Genomic DNA, 21,838 nt, shown 5'->3' on the forward strand with positions numbered 1-21,838 from the left:
AGAATTTCCTTTGGATGATGATTTAGGCTTTTTAAACGCTTACTTTTGTTTCATTTTTAGTTATATATAAGCCAAACCATTATTGCTAACCTCATGTATGACAGAATCATGGGATTGGCTTCAAGATCTTCGGCGTCTTTGTAATATTTCTTTGGTCTTTCTTTGTTTGCCTTCTGAGTTTTGAGCCTTTGGAAAATGTGTTAGTAGCCTAATATTCTAATGTGAGGGGTTTTTTTCATGTTATTGCTGACCATGTTTAGTACAAAAAGATCTTGGAGGGGAAAATATCCCATTTTCAAACAGACTAAAAAACTCTCCACTTTATCAATCTTAATTTCATGTGTTCAAGAAATTCATTTAGAAATACATCTTTAGCAATACAAAAGCTGATATTCTTACCTAATCTTATTATTCCAATCACTAGATCAGTTTGGGTTTTATGTAAATATTAGCTATTACAAGACCACAAGAAAAACTTGAAAGCTGTAAAACTGTGGAAGGCAATTCTATTCTGTCCAGAGTAGTCCCTCAATGGGACTGCTGTTCCAGTCAGTGGGACTGCCCAAATTAGTCCCTCTGCTACATCTAATAGATAGCAGTTTATTCCCTTCCTCCCACTTATCCACATGAGATTTTTGACTCTTTATCTTTCCATCCACAGTCTATTGTTTAAGTTCTCCTTGATAACTCTGCAGCATCCTGTTGCTGTGCGTCTAATAAGTGATAGACTTTCTAGACTTGCAGCCTAGAAGAAGAAAGGTAGAGGGTCAAGTGCTGACACTATTTTTTTTTTCTAAAATATTTCAAATTAATCCAGCATGTGAAAAATGCAGCCAAGGGAAAGTTGCATAATGGGTTGGTTTGTTTTCCTTTGTCTCTCACACACACAAAAAAAGGGTTTTCCACTATGATTTATTTGCAACAAGGATTTGGTTGACATGAAGGTTAGTTTGTAATCCTAATTTATCTCAAATGAAAGTGAATTAGCTCACCTGATAGCTTGTTTTTCCATGGAAGAAGAGATTAGGGACAGAGAAAACTAAAATGGATGTCAATTCGGTTACTCTGAAGCACGTGGTAGAGCAAAAGCTACTTTAGAGCATATTTTGACGGAGTTCTGGACCTCCTGATTTTTATTTACTGAGGATTAGTTCTTGATACTGGTCATATCCCCACATTATTTTCTTTTATCCTTTTGCTCTTAGTAATCACTTTAAAAATATTTTAATAACTTGGGAAATGTTTTGGGTGGATTGTTGTAAAAACGCTTTGATGACAAAGATGAAAAATATGTGCAGAATATAAATGTGTTTCAAACTCTGTTCATAGTTCCTTTCTTTGTCAAACTGGGAACTTAAATCTGTATTTCTGAGAGCAAGGTCTCTTTCACAGATCACTGTTTCTTTCTCCAAAACATGATATATCTGGCTGAGAAGCTGGAAAAATCTTACATGCCTGTGTAACATTCTTATAACTTAATAGCTCCAAAGTTTTATCCCAATCTAGTCATTGGAGAATGTTCTTTGTTTTTGTAGTCACTGTTTCACATAGTAACAGCTTGTTGTATTTTGGTCTGTTTGCCAGAGGGTAGGTTTATTTTTAAATCCCTGAACTCTGAATTTTCTTTATTTTTCCAAGATTGGAAGCAGCTGAAACGCCTGGAGTTACAGGTTGAAGGGCTTGCTTCACAATATGAGATGGGAAGCCTCATCCCCTCCCCCTTTTGTGTTTTTCTTTTTTTAAATTTTTCCTAACAAATGTCTCTTAACTGATATTTGTCTAAAAATAGAAAACTGCCTAACTAAAAATAGCTTGGCTTTCAGTCTTGCCAAGGAAAATGGAGAGGAATAGGCGTGGAATAGAAGGCTGAGTAATCCAGCTCTATTCATTCACAGATCCCTTTGAGAATGCAGGCGATGATAAAGTGCCCTCAAAAAACCACAGGCCTGACTTGCTCTCTTCAGACTTGTAGGTGCCAATAAACATTTTAGCCCAAGGATATTTTTTTTTTCTCATAGATCGTAAACACTTTCTGAAAGACAAGGCTTTGTTTCACAGAAGCTAACTTACTGTCAAAAATAGCTGACTTTCCTAAGGTCCTTTTTTTTAACTTTCCACATGTTTTTTAATTTATTTTCAGATGAGCAGTGACTGCAGTGTTCTGTCAAGAATTACCATGAAATGTCACATATCTAGTGTGAATGAATGAAAAAAAATAGATGCTTTTCATTTATTTCATACTTAAACTTGTGCCCTCAAAACTTCAGGTATCAACAAGAAAGAAAAATTTATTACTCTGATTTTGAGTCGTAAAAGTGAATGAGTAGGCAGCTGATTTATTTCACCAAGAACTCAAACTTCAGCTGCAGAGCACTTCTGCATATATATAAATGAAGTTTTTTACTTATAATTTCTCAGTTATCTGAAACTCAAATTTTACCAAGAGGGAGGAGGAGATGGGAATGGCAAGGGGCAGGATCTGATTAACTTAAAAATAAACCTGTTGAGAACCCCACAAAGCAGAACTTTTCATTTGAAAAGCTGACATGTTAGACAAAGCCAATCTTGTTTTGTGCTACAGAGGTTTTTATATCACATCACCAGTGTGGTATTGCAGTGCGAGGTAGCAGTCATACTAGACAGCAGAAAAGACACCAGGAAGGGCTGAGCATGTTATTTACAAGAGGAATGTTTCTTGTTGTTCTGTATGGAGTTTTTTGGGTTTTGTGTTTTGGTTTTTGGTTGTGTTTTTTTTTTTTAAATCTGAGTAACCTGGTCAAAGGCAGCAACAGGGTGTGGAAATGTCAGCACAGTTCACAGGGTTATTTGAGCCTGAGTATTGTTTTGTTCAGTTCCTGTAATGCTACTTGTGATAAGACTCTGGAGACAAAGGACGATAATTGATGGAAAGGGACTTAAATCACTCCAAAAAGAATCAAGGTCCTTGTATTTGGGTACATCGACTCTTCTGGTCTCCTTCCTCCTTGTAAAGCATTTTGTCTTCTTGCATATTGGCCCCCTACTGCTCTTTGTAATGGAGGCAGACCACAAGTGATTCCTTTATGCAGTACACAGGGTGTAATTGTGTCTGTGTGGTGTATTAGTAATTACCAAGGCTGAATTCCCGTATTGTATCTTCACTGCAAGCATGGAAAAATAGGACACACTACCCTGCATTACCATTTTCAACCTAGATAGTGAGCTACTTATAGCTATGTTCCAGACACGAAGGCTTTTGTGAGCAAACCCATTTTTCATTTTCATCACTGAGACATCCCTGCTTTGTAAGGTAAATACAAAATGTGGTTATTTACCTGGATTATTACACAGTACTAATAATCACAAGTGTAGAAATACCACATCTCCTCTTACCTCACAAGTATCTTTAATGCAAACTGCTGACCTTCCTCTCTTTTTCCCCAAGACTTTTTGGGTTTTTAGGCTCCTATAATCTGTCAACTGTTCTTTGTGAAACCAGTGTTGAAGATTTTGCAGCACTGAGTTTCTAGCAAAATCAGCAAGTGATGCACAGTTCTTCATATGCTTACACATGACCAAAGGGGTTTTTTAGTGCATGTTTCCAGATGTGGGCCCTTAGCCACTGCTCATAGTTGTATTGGGTAGAAAGAGCCCTACACTATCAAAAGCCAAAAAACTCTGATACGTAAAGTCCAACATTCACATTTAATTACTCCCCTGATTTAAAGCCTAGAGTGGTCAACTGGAGCCTTCTGACTAACTTCAAAACTGTCTGGTTACGGTTCCTAACACTGACACCAATTTCTACGGATTCTGTCACCTTTTGTAGTAAGCAATACTAAAATAGGTCTTATTTCTTCAAAGATTCATAGAAGTCCTGTTTCAGACAGTGAAACTGCTCACAGAAGAAAGTTGAATGCTCTTGCAAGTATCCGCAGAATCATGGCTTCATTTCCGAAGCAGTTCCAGTGTCAGTAAGGGTGGCAGAATTGGGACCTGAATAGTTCATACCATAAGTAGCATTTATGTATGTACTCTGAGAAGCAAAACCATCCGCTTCCCTTCCATGCCACAGAGAGCTGGCAATAAGTGAACCCCCTTCCCTGGGTAACAAAGGCACTGTTCAAGAGCAGCTTCATCACCAGAGAGGATGGGGATACAAAAAGTCAGCCTAATCCTGGCTTTGTGTCTACTTCACTCCCCCTGCTAGGGAGCTGGTGTTTTAAATGCTCTGCTCAGGCCAGTGCATCTTGCCCTTCTGTTTTACATGAAGCAAAATATCTCCATACCTCTCCTTCCCTGGACTGCACACAGATAACGCTTTCTGTTCTTGAGATGCCTTTCCACAGTTTTCATAGTTCTGGCAAAAGTTCTGTTAAACTTCAAAATATGCTGACTTTTCTTCCTTGTTACAGTAAGAAGGTATAAATTAATTATTTATTTGTGTACTATAAAATTTGCATCCATCCTTTATGTATTATGTAGTTCATATTGATTAGACTCCATTTGCCCTGAATTCAGGGAGGCCTCTATGTGTTTGTTTATATAGAAGATGACTGAAATTAATGTAAGTTACCAAATTTGCAGGGCTATAAAACCTCAAACACATACGCTTCTTTGTTCTACATTTTTAATAGTACAAGTCTAGCAGTCAGCTGTGAATTAATGTCCATGGTCCAGAACTGTAGAATGTAGTTAAATCTTAAATAACCATTGTTCTTCGGATTAAAAAAGACCCTTTAAAACAGAGTTTCAATCAACATTTCCTTTATGCGGTAATTTATAAATCCACAACGTTAGGCTGTTGTGTTTTCCTTGCTTAATTTTGCTATGAATATTTTAGTATATGGTTACCAGTTAATGGAGGAGTAAAAACTTCTATTAAAAGACATTGCATCATCTGTGTTCTGAACAGTTCATTAATGCTTTTGCATGATAGACAGTGGTGTTAAAGGAAGAAAAACTCATGATATAATGGATAGGCTTGTGTTAAAAAAAAACCTCAAACCCATTTATTTATATCATCCTGTGTGATCTATAGACAACTATAATTACATTTCATAGTGCAGAGTTATAAAAATGTGCATGCACTTTACATTGGGTTGTTAAAGTATATGTTTATTTCTTTGATCAAATGTTACAGCACACAGGTTGTTCAAAGAAAGCAAATTATAGAATAGTCAGTAAGAGTTCTTTAAACAACACACAGCTGCTACAGATTGATTCAAAAGAGATCAAAATCTTGACAAAGAAGGAGTTCCTAATGGAGTGTATGGTATTTAAAGTATATTCAGCTTACTACCAGAGATTCATGGCTATAACATGGAAAACATAAAACCACATAATTTTCCCGTTCGTTGTAATAATCCAAGTCTTGGTTATTACATACTTCTAGCATGTTAAAACATATATCAGCAAATGGAAGCCTTACACTTTTGCCTTCAGCAGTTACCCGTATGTGCCTTAGCATTTAATCTGTGTTTTTGTAACCTGTGTGAAAAGAATCTTGCCTTCTCAGATGTAAATTTTTGCACAACCCACATATATTGTTTAACTCATGAATAAAAATTCATAATTATGCTCAGTACTTTCCATCCTATATCTGAAAGTGTTTCACAGAAGTGACTAAACGTGAAGTTTAAAATATGGCAACTAAGGTCATTTATCCAAAAGGCTAATCTGGAGACACATGAACTTTATGAGGGATCTTACTATTTGATCTTGACAATTCCTAGGGGCCTGTACTGTGCTAAGTATTAACCCAGTCTGGGTCAAAATGAAGAGTCTTTTCCCAGTTTAAGCCCCAAAAGATGTAGGAACTCCCAGTCCTCCATGAACAAAATACCCCTGGCAAGCAATTCCTAATGCAATGCACAAGTATAGGACCAAGCTTTTCACAAAACAGAATCAGAAGATATTGCTGGTGTTTGTGTGCTGTCAAAGGGAGGGAGACTTCAGTTTCACTCCTTTCTTAAAGGATTCTCTCTGCGTTTGGGTGAGGGTCTATTCAACATAAAATGCAAACACCAGCTCTGGAGCAGAAATCAGATTTCAACAGATTCTTCCCCCAAACAAAAATGCAGTAAGAAGCCACCGAGCTCTGTCCCCCTGTTGAGTCCTGTTTCTCTGACCCAATAAATGTTGCATTTGTTAGTGCACAAAAGCAAAATGTTATGGGGAAGCAGAGAGGTTTAACCGTTCTAGAACTGCATACAGCATGGGAAGCTAGATAAACCCTGTCCCTTACAGGGATATGGGAGACAGTAGATTTGAGCCTATTCAGATCAAAGAAGAAACAGAACCTGTGTTTCCAGTTTTGTAGCATGTTTCTAACCACTAGTTGTTATACAGAAAATCTGCAACAGCAGCCTTTTCTTAAAAGGGAAGAATGACTCTTCCTCAACTCTCTGAAAGATTAGCTGTAGGAGGGGACACTATGCCTGAGTCAATGCCTGAATGACAGTAGTGCTTTGTGGAGGAAGGTGTATCTGCAGCTTCACTTCTGATGAGGGATAGGATTTCCAAAACCCTGTTTGCTTGGTCTGGGTTACTCACAACTTCATCACATGCTGCTAGGTTTGGATCCTGTTCTGTAGCACCAAACTCTTCCGATACCCTGGATAGGAAGCCTGAGATCCTAGCACAGTGTGAATTCCACTCTGGAGCTCGGGTGCCTAAATAGTAAGTATTGCCAGATCGAGCTTCCTAATGTCCCTAAATCCCTTATCAGACCTGTTCCATAGCCCTTTCCTGTCACAAGACCCTTCCCTGTGGCAAGGGAATTGCAGCAGAGTGTGGACTGTCTTTGTAGTTTCAGTGTAAGCTCAAAGCAATTCCAAAGGAACCTCAGAAAGGTGTGCTCTCATTTCTCTGTCCTGGACATGTCTTCATCTATAGCTTTCACATGATGGCATGTTTAGGGGGCTCTACCTAGCTAGCTTCATTAACAGAACCCTTGAACTGTTAGGACTCCTGAAGATAGCTATATTTGACAGTTCTGGCTTGACCTGTATCAATAGTAAGGAGTTTTGTTTAGCAGGACTGAACTCACCCTATAGTAACACCCATTGAGGGATTCACAGCTGTAACCTGAACAGAACTAAGATGCTTCTGGGCTCGGACTTGAGGTGAAACACTGGATCCCCAAGGGTTATAGAAACCTCTCTTTCCCACAGACTACATTTTTCATTCCCTTCCTGTTAAGGAGTCTGAGAAATCCTCCTACTCCTTCTGTACAGTCTTTTTCATAGGAGAAATGTTGTTAATTCCACCTCCTCCTTCACGGAGAGTGATGGAGCAAAAGAGCTGACTAAACATTCTGCAGCTAAGTCTGCTTCCTACTGATCTCCATGACCAATTTGGTGGCAGGAATAAAAGAAGTACTCATCCATTCCTGCTACCACCATTTTGTTCTGGGGTCTTGTGATCTATCATACCCCAGGCAGAAACAGGAGTCCTGCCAAACTTCAGAATCAATGTAAGTAAGCTTTGCTGCTGTTTCTTTGGAAGTTTCACATTGTTGAGAAACTCCATGCAAACCTGAGGACTGTGAACCTCTCTGCAGATACTAGGAACAAAACTGTGCACTGCTGAACTGGAGAAATTCTTATATGCTCATTGCTTATATGCCTGTTGGCCTCTTCATGGAAAGGATCTTGTAGCTTTACTGAATTTCACTGAAATTTTGGTTATTTAGGACATTGCTAGTCCCTTTTCCTACTGTAAGTGCTGTGTAAAAACCTGGGCCCATTGAAATTAGCCAGGATCTCTTTGCCAGATCTTTGATTTTAATATATCAATCGTAAGAGGCAAAGCCACACGTATTTTAAGGTAGTCTCATCTTCAGACTTATCACAGTCTCTGATTTCTTTGGCACAGGCAGCTTCTGATTGATTTTAAAATTGAATTTTCATATTCAAACATAAAATAATTGTTAGAAAACCTGAAGTATTCCTTTATCATTCCATGGGTTTTTTTTTACCTTTCCTTTAATTGTCTTATTGCATTGTAAATGCTCTGCAAAGCTTAGGGAAGAACCCTTGCTACCGCGGCAGCAGGCTGATGGCTGCAAATGGCTTAGAAGATAGCCAAGATGATGGAATAAGTAAATGAGCTCAGTCTTCTTGCCACAGTAATGTTGACAGGAAATACTATTGTTCATCTCGCAGCATAATGGTTTCAGATTCAGTCTGTAGTCAGTCCAAGTAGCTCCAGCTAGATTTTGGGACTGGGAGTAGTGATTGTGCACCTGTGGATCTCAGCTCCTTGTTTGGTAGTGATCTAGTATGGTTCTTCCTTGTACACAAGCTGAGCGTGTTAGAAAAAAGTCAGAATGTTACCGACTTCTGACCATTTTTCTCAGATAGCCAGATTTACCTTTTTTCTGAGGAACACAGTCCCCAGAACACTACTTATGTCCCCGTTGCAAAACACTGTGAAGTGATAAATCACGAAGGTGATCAGTTCTGTAGAACAAGTACAGTCCTTCAGGCTGTTCTGGGTTTGGGATTCCCAGTTAGAAAAGTTTCCTTTCTTACCTGTAACATGTCTCTGTGAGACTCTGACAGAGGCTGTGTGAGGAAACAGCTGTGGTATCTGGAGATGTGAGTACCCCCAAGCTATTTATTGCCTTTGCTCCGTTGGAGGTTACCACCTTCGCAGCAGAGTCAGAGGAAGGGAACGCATGCCCACCCGTTGGCCGCTCCACCTCCGCAGCTCTGGTATGGTGTGAGTAATCTCAGATGGCAGGGCAGAGCGGGCAGCTCTGCGTGGTGATTTATCCTGCAGCAGCGAGAGCCACCAAAGCTGGTCAGAGCCCACCGCTAAGTCTTGACCAAGTGAGACAGTACCGGTCGTGCACACGTTCATGGTGCCCTTCGTTCCCACCTCTACCAAGTCTTGGAAGGAATGAAATAGGCTGAAATCTTGCTCCATGTGTCCAGCCCTCCTGCAGAATTAGGGGACCCAGGCAGAAGCATCTTTTGTAGCCCACAGATTTTACTGTGTGGGAATACCATATGATTAAAGGTTTGAAGATTTCAGACAGTAGGGCTTTGGCAGGCCAATATACCAATTCTTTTTTACAAAACTATAATTTTGTCCAAAAAAAGAAATCCAGTTTGACAATTTAAAACCCTAACATTTAAAGTATGTTTCAGCTGCTTCTGGAGGAAGCTGAAATTTTCACAAAAAGACAGTTTCTGAATGAAGATTTTTTTTTCTTTTCTATTTTACATTCTCAGACACGAATTTTCTAGTATCTCTGTAAACTCAGTCCTCAGTTCTGGTCAAACTTTTCTGACTAGATCTTGAGTCTGCCTCTGCCACTTCTGCTTTCTCAGGCAGTGATAAGAACTGGAAGCCGCTCTGTTTCTCAAGTTTTCTTCCTTCCCAAACAGAGCACTGCAACTGTCCATTATGTTGTTAATTTAACTTAGATACAGACAGCAGCGTGTAAGCCAGTTTTTTTGCAGGTATTTGTGAGGGTCTGCCTGTCTATATTATTATTTAGCCTCCTTACTGAGTACATTACAGTTTACTTGGGTTTTACCTTCTTATAGCACCCTGATTACACTGGTAGTTACTATAATTCAACTTTTTATAGAGGTAAAAGTGAATCGACAAAGCCCATGTGGGAAATTAGTAACAGAAGTGAGAGCTAAACTGCAGCTTCTTGGGGTACACGGTAGTAGCTTAAATCTTTATAATCATATGTAAAGGGGCTAATCCTTTGCCTCCATGATGGTACAATTTGCAGTAATGGAAATTTAGAATTTCCTTGCCTGGAAAGCTTCCTAAACTCTCGAATTCTTTTCAAAATCTAACCACTTTTTCCTAATTCAGTCATGTCTGACTCTTTCCTTTTGAGAGAAGTGCTTACTCCTCTCAAGGGGAGAGCAGAGTGGTAGGAGCTGTATGACTTTTCAAGAAGTTATGCTTCAGGAAAACAGAGTTTCTTGAGGGACCCGCTTTCTAGGATAATTGTGCAGTTCAGGAGTCTCATCCAGCTCCTCCACACAACTCCTGACTGTACTCTCTCACTCCTTTTTTGGCTCAGGTTTAGTTGAGTTATCTGCAAGTTGCAACTTGCAAAGTTTGTGTCTGAATCTTACCCCTCCTGCAGGATTTTCCATGGGAGAACAAAACCCAGCTCTTTGTTTCTAGCAGATGACACTTTGGTAAGCAGACAACTGCATACCATAATCTAGGGATTTTAACAGCTATTTAAAGATAGATACAATTTGCACAAATGTTTCTGGTAAATAACAGAACTCACATAAATTGTTGGTCTAACAGAAAAAAACAAAGACATCTTAAATCAAGTATAAAAATCTGCATCGTTTGAGTCATCTGTTTTCATAATTAAAACCATGGGCCAATTTTTCTTCTCCAATAGTGCTTGCTCACTCTAAACTTAGTGGAGAGACTTCCTTCTCTTTCTCCTTGGTGAAAACTTGACTCTATCAGCAGAACAGTGAGTTGATGGTTATTGCTTTGTGCTATTTAAGGCCTGCATCCTGCAATGAAACAGGAGGCTAGAGTTTCAGAGATCTAACCTCTATTATAATTCACCATTTTTGAAAAATATATTGATTTGGGCATTTTTACCAATGGATAAAACAATTACGGTACTATAAAAATAAAAGGGAATGTTCTTTTTCCTTTAAAAGGAACTGCTATTCAGCAACATTTGCTCATTGTCATATCAGTACTGTTTTTTGTAATACCCTGTAATTTGATCAGCTGTAAAATAAGTGTTCAAATTCTGGGGAGAGGAAGAAAAAAAAAAAGTCTGTTCAGAACGTTGATACATTTAAGATTTTTATGGGAGACCTCCAAAGAAAACCCAGGTGCTGAAGGAAGTGGTGTTCTTGTCTCAGTGGGTGGCATTTTCACCGCTGAGTCAGGACGGCACCAATTCAGTGCTGCCGGGGGTGCTCTGTTTCAGATGAAATGGAAAAGCAGAATGTTGTGGTCATCAAAGATTCCTTGGCCCCATGGTTAAGGGAGAAGGTGTTTGCCCCATGGTCTAGGAAAAATTTGCTCCCAACTTATATCATATGTTACAATTACATTTGTCAGAGGTACATATAATTTCTGCTCCTGAAAACTTCATTGGCTCGTGCAGCTACTCAAGTTGACAACATATTGACCCCAGGATGACTGCATTTTAATGATGTGCGAAGCAGACCTTAAAAATATAATTTCTGAGTCTCTTCGGGATCGTTTAGAACATAGATAATGCTCAAAGTATATGCAAAGTGTAATTCCTACCAGCTGCCTTTCTTTCTGTAAGAAGTTTTTGTGACAAAAGGTTCTGTAAAATATATGTGTTGCTCTGTATGTCACATTTCTCAAGTATTTTGAATATGGCATTTAGTATTAAAGGTTCCCATTTATATCATGGAAAAACACCAGCTGCCTTTGAAATAGTTAATTGTTTCTGCAGTCATTTATATTAAGCCCTGCATATTTCAAATACTGTATGTTTCAAGAGATAGTAACACTGATGTAACAGACTTGGTAACACCACTGTACATCTAGAATAACTCAACTGGTGTCTTTACAGCTGTTCCAAATCCAGCTACAGATTTACACTAGCGTAAACGAGATCTGACTTCAGCCTTGTATTTGTGTATATGTCTGACTAAATTAGACACAAATGAAAATGTTGAGGGCAGTGCTCCATCTGGAAGGGCTGGAGTCAGTGGAGAAGGATTATAGATAGACGAACATAAAAAGAAGGAGGGAAATAACAACCTGTTGATGATTACAGTGTTTATTTTTAAGTGGCCTCGTATTCCCTAAAGAAGCTGAGATGGTTCTGCTGAACTACTGTAAAGTTTATTTTTCCATTCATATACTTTCTGTGTCTGGCAGCAAAACCTAGTACAAATCAAATACGCTATGTCTCACCAATATCTTCTTTTTTAAATATGCTCAATCAAGCTTAGAGAAAACCTGACCATTTAAATACTTCATACACTTCAATGGTTTTGAAAAAAGAGTAAAGGATATAATGGACTGATATTATGCTGTGGCCATGGGGCAAGAGGCAAGTCAGCGGCGCATCCATCTATTCTGGCTTCAGGCCATCTTTGCACCCCTTGGCAGACCGGGTCTGCTCGCAGACTGGTGGTGCTTCTGCCAGTGAACTAGTGGAAGTAGCCAGCATATAGAAGTTTTGTCTTTGTAGAGTCATTCCACAAATATTGAGCCTTGAGAAATAGTGGAAGTCTATTTTGTGTACATCCGCCTTCCAATATAGAGGATGGAGAACGAGGTATTTGCCACTAGGCTGTGGTGCTAACCTTCATTCCACAGGAGAAGGCACACATTTACAGGGAGGGCAGCATGTGTAAAGAGTGCTGGGAAGAACAGGAGAGCAAGCTGAAGTTTTTTCTGCCCTTACCTATGTCTTCTGTATTTCCAATACTCAAAAACAGTGCCTGTGACAGGTCTTTGCACCCTTAGTAAGGGGTTATAATCATTGGGGCGCTCAAAGAGCAGCGACAACTATTCCACCCCTAAAACACAAATATCCTGAAAATACCTCTGATCTAAGTAAATAATCTGCTAATTTTGTGCATGAAGAACTGACAGCCAGTCTCCGGAAAGTTGTCAGGTTTTTTTAACACAACAGAGCAGAATTTGACTGTCCTTTCATAGTACAGGTTTAAAAAAACAGCTGCACAGAAGTCTCATTTTAACACAGTCTTTGCATGTAAAGAGTGCATTTGACAGTAGAATAAATTTTTACTAATGCTTGAATGGCATTTTGTTTGTCCAAGGCTGGTTTTTTTTTTTTTCTCTTTAAATCTCACGTATTTGTAGAGGTGATTTTATCAAAAGCTGTAATCACAACTAGGTCAGCATTGCATTTATGTCACTAATCTTAACACCTCCAATTAATCTCACTCGTGAATTCATTATTTAGGAAATGCCAGTCTTGTCTGGAAAAGCACATCCTTTTTTTATCTCCGCTAATCCAACACACCAGCAATATTAAGCCAGTATTATACTGCATCTTAGCAAACGGAGGCTGGTCATGCTTATGCGTGAAAACTTCTAAAACAATCCCTCTAGATTTGAACAAAAAGGTGCTGGGAAGTGATCTGGTAGAGGGTGCACACACGTATATATAAATATACGTAGAGATGTATATGCACATGTATTTATGTACATATATATATCAGTAAGCGCTAATGCTGCTGCGTTCCTGCATGCTGTGACCACATGAAAGCCGAGAAGTGTGACAGCAGCGCGGGCAAAGTAAAACCAAAAAAAACCCAAACCCAAAGTGGTCGGCCGGCGGGGCCGCGAGCGGAGCATCCCCAATCAGCGCCGCAGCCCTGGGGACAGCCATCTATGGCCATGGGGCAGCAGGTGCCGGCGCTGACAGGTGCGGATGGCAGGGATGCGTGGCATTGCTGCAGCCGGGGCCGGGGACCCGCTCCCCGCCGGGACGCGGCCGCATCGCGCCGGGCAGCGCCGCCGGTCACTTGATGCTCCGCTCCCCCCGTGGATTCCCGGCCGGCTGGGCTCAGCGGGTGCTGCCGCCCGTCTCCTCTGTCAAGGCCAGGGAAACGCGATCCTCTCCATTGAGGGTTGGCGTAGGAATCCTACGTCAGCTGCCCAGGGGGATTTGTGGGGTTTTCAGACCTTATGCGCCGCGACGACGGATGGGAAAAGCCTAAAGGATGAGGAAATATCCTTACTTAGAACCTCAGGAATTATTCACATCTAAATTCTTTGAGAAAAAACAGTTTACAAGTACATCAGTGGACAGAAGTCTGCGTGTCCCGTGAAATAATTGTGAACGTAGGAGGGTGTGAGCTTAGTTGCATGAATTAACAGAAATTTTAATTCAAAGCTTTAATGCTGGAGTCCTCATGTGATTTGCTTTTGCTTCTTTCTGAGAAAATCCAGGAAGATACACAGTTTAGATTAGCTGCTATGAGATCTCTGAATCATACATATCCTTCTTCTATTTATATTTATAAAACCCTGTATAAAGCCCTGTGTAAAGCCCTGTGTTTTAGCTTTATAAAGCTGCAAAAGCAACTTTTTGCCCTGTGTGATTGAAGTCAATACTAAATAGAAAAGCACTGGTGAGTGGGTAAGACTGAACATTAAAGAAAGGGATCATGCTTGGTTTCTTTTAGAGAGCAGACCCCTGCCATGTCCGCACCTCCAGCCTCCCCATCTCTCCGGAGGGGTGACCCAGGCGCACAGCAGCCGGACGGCAGGCTGTGCTCTCTCACGCAGATGCAGGAGTCGCGCTGCAGAGAGGCAGCAGGAGATGTGGTGGGGCCAACCGGTATGCTACAGACTGCAAGGTCAGAGCGAACAGACTGCATCTCCGGGGGGCTGTGTGTCGCCCTGCCTCAGGGGCTGCACCGGGTGCACTGCCTTGCAAAGCTCCCCCGTGCCCAGATTACAGAGCACAGCTCTGGGGAGCAAAGAAGCAAAACCCCCACTGTCCCAGTGCCCACACGGATTAATTTGGTTTTATACAGCTGTTACAAAATACTGTAGAAATGGCTTGGCACATGTCAGGGGCACGAGTGGAAGAGAATAGGCTGAACTCTGTAAGCAGGTAGAAAACTTGTGTCCTGATGAGCTTGCAGCGTGCACGTCTAAACATTCATAACACGCCGGTCGATCATTTGTAAGCAAAGAGAAGCAGATGTTACCAGCAAAGGGTGTCGGCATTGTTTGGTTTCACAAGAGGTGTGATTAGAAAAGGTACTTGAAGGAGGAGAGAATGTTCACGTGGCATGCAAAAATGAGAGGCAAATCCAAGCAGAGGGTTTGGTGTATTGTTGTGAAAAGCACACTTATGTTTTTTTCATTTGAAGACACACGTACAGGACCAGACAATGGAAATTTTTTTTCTTCGAAACTTCGGTAAAAATAAAATAGTAACAAAAAGGTTAACATGTGGTTATAGAAGTTCAGCTATTACATAAGCCCTGTAGCTTATTTCAAAAAGAGTGTAAACCACAAAAGCATTTTATGATTTATACAAAAGAGGTAAGAAATATTCCATTTTTCTGTGTTACTGGTACACATTTTTTTTTTTGTCTGGAGCTTGTTAGATAACAGTAAGTATAATAATGTTTTATCTGAATCTCCTAAACATGCAATTAAAGTACATTAGTACCAGCATGCTAGTTTATGTTCATTATTATATGTAAAAATCTAAGAACTCTGTATTAATGGAACATAAAATTTGAGATTTTAGTTACACAGAAATCAGGGAATTCAGATGGATGGTTCCCATGGCAACATATCTCTTCCTCTTTCTGTTTTTTATTTCACTAGAACCTTTCATTACTTGATTGCACCATACATTGTATCATGCAATTTCATCATAAAATTTCATCATTATATAACCATGCAAGAGAAGAGAGTGAAGGTTGTCTTCACTCAACACTTTCTAACTTTAAAGTTTCTTTTGCACAGGGAGCAATCTGACACCTAAATGAATCAGGCCCGTGATTTAAATATTTTCTGTGCTTTTTTGGGGACCTCCATAAATTTGTCTGGGTTCTTTGGAATGTCTATAAATAATAAAGCAGTTGAACACAATAGCGTATCATTCCTTTGTAATTGGCTATTGTCCGCCTTGCCACGTAGATATGTGTCTCCAGTGAGCAAAACTGAGACCAAACCATTTTTCATTTGTGGCTGAAAGATTTATCCCATGCAGATACAGGAAAGAAAGTGATAGTGGAAAATGGAGGGCACTTGTGGTTTTTGTCTTCTGACAGTGGAATATAATTTGCCAAATTACAACTCTGTGGATTGTCATGGTTGCTAGTGGGGTTATCAGTTAGAGATCATTGTGGTGGCTTCTGGACAACATAGCAGATATGGGAATTTGTAGAAGTAGACCTGTAATTCTGAATTTTTCCATACTGTAAATTTTGATTACAGATGAAGAGCCAGTGAGATCACACTTTCCATTACACAAGTGAAGACAGTGTTTAGCCTTGCAATAGTTAGGTCTTTGTTGCAGGGATGTTGAAATCGAATAGACAGAGTGGGCTGGTCTGGACCTTTTGGGGACCTTATCAGGTGTCCTGATCTTTTTAATTTGGCAGTTATACTGTGAGCATCTCCAAGCCCAAACATCTGTGGCTTCTCAAGCCCTGGAGTGCTGCGGGGAGCAGTTCCACAGCAGATGAACCTCTTTGGAAGAAAGGAGATACCCGTCTACAAAGATGAGCAAACTAAAGGATAGGATGAAAAAAAAAAATTGAATTTCTAACCTGCTCCACTCTTCCTGTTAAAGAAATGCTAAAAGAAGAGGATAATACTGCAGAGAGACTGGATTAGGAAAATGAAAGGCTTTTCCTTCTCAAAAGCCTTCAAATTGCAATGATTTCCATCGCCTTGATAAAATCAGATCTGGCTGGTAGTGCTATATTTTCTTTTGTGCTTTTGTAGTGATGATAAATTTTGCATGAAATGAAAGTAAATAGTTGTTTATACTTCATTTTACAGCAGCCAGTATGTCACTAAGTCAGCACTTCTCCTCCGAGATTTATAGAGCAGGATTTAGGCTAAATTGCTGGCATATGAGATTTCAGCCAAAGGTTGTTTTCCTTTAACCGTTTTGTTTTTCAAATGCCTTGGCTGATTTGAGGTTATTGGAGTCCAATATAATTACTTGCTTAATTGCTTGGAAGAAGTAGAGCTTCCGTAGTTCAAAAATGACTTATTTTCTTTAAAAATAACCGAAATTTGGCTTGGGGTTCTCTAGAATGCAATACACTATACAATTGTGTAATTTTATCCTCTTAAAAATTCCCTGAATAGTCATTGAATCTTTGGAAACTAGCTAATCTCCAGGAGAATGCAATAGGTCTGGCTATTTTCCAGGGTTTGCAAGAGGCTATGACAGCTTGGTAAGAAGAATGGTTTCTAAATCACTGCAAGACTGGGTCAAAGACACTAGCCTGCTGAAACCCAGTTGGTCTTCTTAATGACTCCAGTCTTCTCCGATGTCCAGCATCAGCCTCTGCTTTTAAGAGGTGACACAGAGCAGAGGAGAGAGGAAAAATTGACATGGAGTCCAGAGAGCTTGTGAATAAGGATGGATCAGTTAGATATTGGTCAGTGACGCTTTTAGCTATGCTGAACCAACTTGTGTTGTGTTGAAGCACAACAATAAAGGAGATTTATGAGAGGGATAACGTGTTAAGTGATGATGTGGAGGAGACTAAAGTAACACACAAGGCAATAGAACAGGCAGAACTGTAGCCTGCATGTTGAGAAGCGAGAGGGAATGCCAGGATGTTCCAGATCGTTATGTTTGTCCCCAATACCTCAGTACCTTTGTGCAGAGGATAAGTATGTCACCTTCAGCCTGCTCTCCTCTCCAGAGGAGGACTCGTTATATGAGTGTGTGTGTTCATGTGCCCGTGCAGTCTATCAGTCCCTCTGCCTTTTTCCTTATAATTCCTTCATTTTTTTATTCAATGCCAAGCAAATCTGGTGCAAAGGGAGGGGGTCTTACAGGCAATGAAATTCCAACAAGTTTCGTGAAAATTATACATTCTTGTGTAGAAAAAGAGAACCTGAAATTACTCCCAGAAAGACTCCCAGCTGAAGGCAGTGGTGCAACATGAGTCCTTACATATAGAAGCAACAAAGAATCAGCAGAAAGAGGGGTAGGGGGCAAGAGAAGCCCCAAGAGACACAGCCACAGGAAAGCTTCTCTAGATATTGCACTTTACCCCAAAATGCAATTTACAGGGAACCAGGCATTAGTTCCAGCACTCGCAAAGCCAGGAACTGTGCCTCTAACTGCAGCACACTTGGAAATTGTGGAAATTTCTGTTGCCTAACCTTACCCCAACTCATTGAAGGATGGTCTTTTTTTTCTTTTTTTTCTTTTTTTTTTTTCTGGCGGGAGGGGAGGGAGGGGAAGAGGTTCACTACGCTAGTGAGCTTGATTAGCCTTGTCAGCCGAGGTACCAGCCAAACACACTGGCTTTATGTGTTTTGCTAAGGGAAAGGTTTGCCTCTACTCTTTAGGGCTAAAGCTAACTTTGGGTAGAATACCAACATGATTGTATTAAATTTGGTCTTTGGCTTTTCTGGTGAAAATAGAGATTGCTTCTTCTGCTGGTGTGGCAGCAACCTGATTTCTAAGGATACAAAAATTAAAAAATGAATATGTATTAAAATAAAAACATCACTATGTTAGGAGGGATTTTGGTCTCTTTTTGGAGGGTGCTGCAAGACATTCCTCCACTGGGCATCTGGAAGATGGCAATGCATTCCTGAACCTCTACAAACCACAGAAGTGACTGTGTCACATGAGGGCTAAGTAGATGGTCACAGAGCTTTAGGGAATAGTGAGTGTGCTGAGGACAAGGTGCATCTTCTTTCACCCAGACACCATCTTGTGAATGCAGCAGACAAGAATTTCAGAATGATGGGAGAGGAAAAGATTCAAAGAGGCTGCGAAACAGTCTCCCTCTTGTCTTTTCATATTGCTCTTCGTCCGGGTTGTCTGTTAGGATGAGAGTTGTGCATCTCTCTTCTCCACCTATACCTATTCAGTTGCAGCTGTGTTGACCTCTGGGGGAAAAAAAAAAAAAAAAGAGTTCATTGCTGTTTGTAAATAGAGGAGCTGGACTATCATCTCAGAGCCTGGAGTGGAGGTTGCCATCCAGTCCAGCTCACATCAGCGTTACTCCTCAGAGACTCCATGTGAATCAGCAGGACTCCATCAGTGACTCAGACGAAAAGGTCCCAAGAGTGATGATCTGGGTTTTATGTCTGGACAGCTTGATCCAATGGATCTTGAAACCAGAATGTTTTATGTATTCAGAGGACAACTGTTTTGTACTTGCATGAAGAGAAGAACATCAGTTGAGATTAGTTATTCAGATGTAAAAGAGAAATTTCACTTCTAATATAACATATTGTATCTATTAAATCTATCGAACAATAGCTGGTTGCAAAAGCCCTCTTTATAATTGGCTTGTTTCAAACTAGTAGCAGGAGAAATCATACATGACTATGTCTGTTCTGATAGTTAACATTTAAAAGATAAAATGGAGATAAGAGGGAGTGGAGACATGCAGGTAATCATTCAGGTTGTTTTAGCTTCTTAGTGTTTGATTCTCGTGGATTTATAATTTTGTCTGTGTGCCAATAGTAGCTCATGGGATTAGACAGATTAGATACGAAGTTTGAAGAAGAAGACCTACATTGAGCCAGACTTCCACGGTTGCCTAAATCTGTTTCATTGGTCCACAACATGACTTCGGAAGGCTCAGATCTCTTAGGGCAGGTCACATCACTTTGCTGACTTAATGAAAATGTGAGGTTCAGGGACTGTGTCTCCACAAGGAGAACAGCTTTATAGCTTTTGCAGGAATAGGAGGCCCCTGTTCTTAAGTCTCAGGTAAAGTGCAGACCATGAAGTCTAATTTATAATAAATAAATACAATAGTACAGAACCAAGGTATGACATCGCATTACTTGAGGGCTTTAACTGTGGTAAACTGGACATTGCCATAAAGAAAATAATTAGGAAATGTACTTTTCTAAAAGGAACAAGAGGTTCAGATGAGGGGCAGCCATTCTGAGAAGGCAGAAAGAAACCAGTTAGAGCATCCCACACTAATACACAGCACAAGCATAGCCACTTGACCACACAAGAGTGCTGTGTGATCCGTATGTTGTAATTGAGATTGCTTAGCCAGGTTTCAACTCAGAATTAACTGCAAGCTGTCTAATTGAGTAGTAATAGCCAAATGGACTCTGAAGAGTTTTTGATTGAGAAATTCCTAAAGCTACATTTGAGAAGTCCTACAAATATTGACTTTCTGTACTATTGCTTGTAGTTCGTGGGTCCACAAAGACTTGTTTCTCATATTGTTTTCTCTTAATGAAGCCAATGACTGTTCTTTGGTGCTCTGTTGAGATAGATCAGTTAAAACCTATCTGAGACCAGGCAACCGTTCTGAATTGTTTGATACTGATCTCATTCTGTTTTTAAGCATTTTGATCCCTGTTATTTATCTTGGTGAGGATTGATTTGAGCTGCTGAACCTGAAATTCATCTGTTTTGACTTGTCACTAAGCATCTGTTTTAGCAGTGCTTTTTCCTGTACATTAAGCTTCAGCACTGTGCATTTGTAGCACTGTAACTGGAGTCAATAAAAAGTAAACACCGTGTCTAGAAGCTCTTAATCGGTATTTCACAGCCACATTAGCAACTCTGTCCTCCCCCTTGTCCTATCAAAAGCATACACTTAAGAATGGCAGGTCGTTGCTAATGTCATCCCTTACATCCAATTCAAAGGAATAATTCAGTTTAGGTACTCCTCCTTCTTCTTCTGTGAAGAACATGAATTCCTACGTTTTTTTGCAGTTTTTTCTTCATTTCTTCCTCCTGTATATTTCTTTAGAGAAAAGGAAAACACCAGGGTATTCCACTGTAAACAGTATGCATCTTTTGCTTTTAACATTTATTCATTTCAAACGGGTAAATATGTTAAAATAAATTGCATTCTGGGTGGGTATCTTAACCCTTTAATGCTGTCGGATATGGTGGGAGGGAGGGTACTAGCACAGGCACTTTGCCAGATTGCCAGCTTCATTCTTTATTGATTCCAGTTTCAGAAGAAAGAGGTCTGTATGGTCCTCTCTGGCCACTCGTTAACTGGAGACCTACAGCATCACCGTGGTGGATCTCTCGTCACTTTCTTTCCTTAAAGAATAATGTAAAACCTGGCACTGCTGGGCAGTTTGTGTGATTGTAACACTGCTGAGTCTTTCTTGCAGCCTGTGTCAAGGATTGAACTTTCCAAATTATGTATTTCAGACGTTGAGAAAGAAAGGACTTAATGGCTGTGACAGTCCAGACCCCGATGCAGACGATTCAGTAGGTCACAGCCCTGAGTCTGAGGACAAGTACAGAAAAATTAATGAAGATATTGATCTAATGATCAGCAGGCAAAGATTATGTGTAAGTACTCTGAGCTCCCTTTCATTTTTTTTACTTTTTGATATTTCTCTGAACCTGGCAGGCATTGAACAAGAAAGAAAACAAAGGTTGTGAAAGCCCCGATCCTGACTCCTCTTACGCTCTCACCCCACGCACTGAAGAAAAATACAAAAAAATTAATGAAGAATTTGATAATATGATCAAGAGCCATAAAATACCTGTAAGTACCAAAGGTTAGATGGCTGTCTGCTGATAACTGCTGCAGTAACAAACCATAACCCTTTCAGTTCTGGCTTCTTAAGGAAAAGATTTCAGCTGGAAACAGGCTTTAATAGCCCAATATATAATTAAACACTGTGGTCAGAAAATTTCACACACCATATTTTCCTTCCAAGACTCTACCTCTGACACACAGACAAAGCCTACTATAGGTGAAACCTACAGAAGGAAGTGAAATATACATATATACATTATATTCACTTGATTTACAGAACTGTTTTACCACACCACTCGCCCAAATTATATCTAAAAAATAATGATGGAAATCTTTCTTTGTGGACAGGCTAACAAACCCACAGAATATGTTCTGTGGTGATATAGAAAAAACAATGTAGAACTGAAATTCCTTTATATATCGTTATTAGTGCATTCTGTGCGTGTCACTTCAGTTCTCAAGTGTCCCTGCTAAACTCAGTTGCAGCACTGAAGGGTTACAGCTACTCACTCGCTGCAGAGAAACAGACTGCATGAGAGCCTAATGGTAGGATTCAGACATGTTTGTGTGTTGGGGTGATTTTACAGCTTTATCAGAGAATTTGCTTTGACCTCATCAGCATTTCTTTAATGCTTTAACATGAGCTAAATTTTGTTTTAACCAAGTCA

At 40.0% G+C, this 21,838-nt stretch overlaps 1 protein-coding gene across 28 annotated transcripts in view; it reads left to right on the forward strand.

The window, feature by feature from the left end:
• The window catches only part of MEF2C (myocyte enhancer factor 2C), a 140,135-nt gene that overhangs the window by 81,589 nt on the left and 36,708 nt on the right, over positions 1 to 21,838 (forward strand). For 17 of the 28 annotated variants that reach the window (XM_075079414.1, XM_075079429.1, XM_075079425.1 and 14 more), the window contains one exon: positions 20,834 to 20,977. In XM_075079414.1, the coding sequence (XP_074935515.1) occupies positions 20,834 to 20,977 (144 nt within the window). Of the gene's footprint in view, positions 1 to 20,833; positions 20,978 to 21,038; positions 21,177 to 21,838 lie in introns of all 28 variants that reach the window. The other 11 variants (XM_075079421.1, XM_075079433.1, XM_075079427.1 and 8 more) reach the window with 2 other exon arrangements.

Source organism: Phalacrocorax aristotelis, chromosome Z (genome assembly GCF_949628215.1).
Source record: "Phalacrocorax aristotelis chromosome Z, bGulAri2.1, whole genome shotgun sequence".
Lineage (NCBI taxonomy): Eukaryota > Metazoa > Chordata > Aves > Suliformes > Phalacrocoracidae > Phalacrocorax > Phalacrocorax aristotelis.